Source organism: Corvus brachyrhynchos, unplaced genomic scaffold (assembly GCF_000691975.1).
Source record: "Corvus brachyrhynchos isolate BGI_N302 unplaced genomic scaffold, ASM69197v1 scaffold398, whole genome shotgun sequence".
Lineage (NCBI taxonomy): Eukaryota > Metazoa > Chordata > Aves > Passeriformes > Corvidae > Corvus > Corvus brachyrhynchos.
Genome location: NW_008239780.1, coordinates 1,257,172 through 1,259,240, shown reverse-complemented (window position 1 = coordinate 1,259,240; position 2,069 = coordinate 1,257,172). Strand labels below are relative to the sequence as shown.

General features: G+C 37.1%; 1 protein-coding gene across 4 annotated transcripts in view; it reads right to left on the bottom strand.

Annotated features, from left to right (window-relative positions):
* The window catches only part of STAG2 (stromal antigen 2), a 38,416-nt gene extending 36,347 nt beyond the window's left edge, over positions 1–2,069 (bottom strand). For all 4 annotated transcript variants that reach the window (XM_008640484.2, XM_008640487.2, XM_017743153.1 and 1 more), the window contains exons 1-2: positions 2,051–2,069; positions 763–924 (exon numbers count right to left, since the gene is read on the bottom strand). In XM_008640484.2, the coding sequence (XP_008638706.1) occupies positions 763–843 (81 nt within the window). In that variant the 5' untranslated portion in view covers positions 844–924; positions 2,051–2,069. The remainder of the gene's footprint in view (positions 1–762; positions 925–2,050) is intronic.

Sequence of the window (2,069 nt, the reverse complement as noted above, 5' to 3'; positions counted from 1 at the left end):
CAGCAGGAAAGCTTCATGGCTGACAGGCTTACACTTTATTACACTCTAACCCTATCTTGACTGGGAGACCTACAGACAAGCAAACACTTTTTAAAAAACCCAGCAAAAACAGAGCAGCATTTCTTAATAGTCTGACTTCAGTCCTGTAAGTAAATGCAGTACAGAGAGTGCCTAACGTAGATACTTGAACAGGTTAAATTTCCCCTAAGTTGACTTGGCCAGAGTATATGGCTACACTGTAATTGGCTGGAATTTGGGTCAGGAAATTTAAAGAGGAGCTCTTAAGTTGTAGCTAGTGATTTTACTTTGGGTGCAAGAAGAGAAGCAGCTATATTTTCAGATAACCTAAGGTCTGGATGCATGTAAAAACTACAGATTCTCATTAAGTTCTATGACAACAATAAGTCTGAACCACATTTGTATTTAGTTACCACCACACAAAAAGAACTTTAAAGTCATGCAATCCAAAATAACCTTTTTTCATTCCAGATACTAAAAACTTACTTTGAATCACAGTATGAATTTATTCATTATATATGTAATTACTCATGAATAACATTTTAAAATGAAAAATCAGTTTATTTGAATTCAAACATCAACAAAGAAAAACCACTTTATTTTGATCTTTATATACAAGTAAAACTAGCAAATTGAAGGAAAAAATTACTTGAGATTTCATTTGATTAAACTGCATGTAGAGGAAAATATTGTTATATTTAAATTGTATCTACATCCAAGTCATAGAGATATCCCAGGTCTTACCTGCATAGCACTCTTGCCCATTTTAACTACTTCAAAGAGCATCATGTTTTCCACACCATTCTGTTGGTGATGTCCATTCATCCGATTTGGACCACCAGGTTTCCCTCCTCCGTTTCCACTTTTCCCCTTCTCTGCTGGTCCTTTTTTTCCTTTTTTACAGGTCTGCAATCGCACACACAAGAGGTTTTACTTAATTACTATGAAGTATTAAAGAAATCACTATCCATACCATAACAAATATACACAAGGCCTTTGATTTTCAGCAACCATATTTTTTAAATATTTTACATATATGTGTGTGTGTGTATATATATACACATAAACTCAAAAGTTGAGAACAGCAGACCCTGAGTGATACAAAGACCAGCAGACCAGCAAGAACTCCGCAGGTTCCCCTTCCTCCTTCCCTCATTTAAAATCTTTTAGCAACTAAAAATGTGATTAGTGATAGTGTATAACACAGATCTTTCTCGTGTTTAAATTGTAAAACAGATTATACGTATTTCCTTTAAAACAGCTAAGGTGATTCTAAAACGTCACAAAGTCTCCTCTGCAATTCATTAACCTTTTGTTTTTTTATATGAACATACATTTGCAAGTGGGGGTGAGGAAGAGCAGACAGGTGTCTTCGTACTTGATTTCTCAAATCAAGTATGACTTACAGAAAGAAAAACATTAAGTACAAATTACATGACCATTGTGCACAATCTATCACCACCTCTCAATAGCCAGGTGCTCTGCACTGGTACAGGCACATGGGGTGTCCAATGAGGGGTCACAGTCCAGGCCAGCACTCAGCAGGGAAGGAGCCACACATGGTGGGTGTGAAGCCAGTGAGAGGCACATGGGGAAGACAACTGTCCAAGGAAGGGAGAGAAGGGCTGGGAACTGGGTTTAGACCTCCCACTCCACTACTGTAACCTCCTGTCGCAACCCGTTAAAAAAACCCCTTTTAACAGCATAATTGGTTTCTGTTCACTTTTCAAATTAAAAGACACAGAAATCGTGATGAATTTAAGTATAGGATGGAAAATATGCCAAGAAACCAATCAAATCAAAGCTTATCCTTTCCTTCCCTACTTCCCTTATGCCTTCAGAGCACTAAGAAAATACCACTGAAACAGTCAAGATGAAGCCTTTCCATGCAAATACAAATATGAACTCTAGCCACAGAACACTTGCAGCATTTTCAGAAAATATTCCTTGCTCATTCAACTTCAAAGCAAGTGCTAAGCTCTTCAACTTATAACAGTAGAAATATTTCAGTATCCCTGAAGACTGAACATACTTTGCCTTTGCCTTGTTTT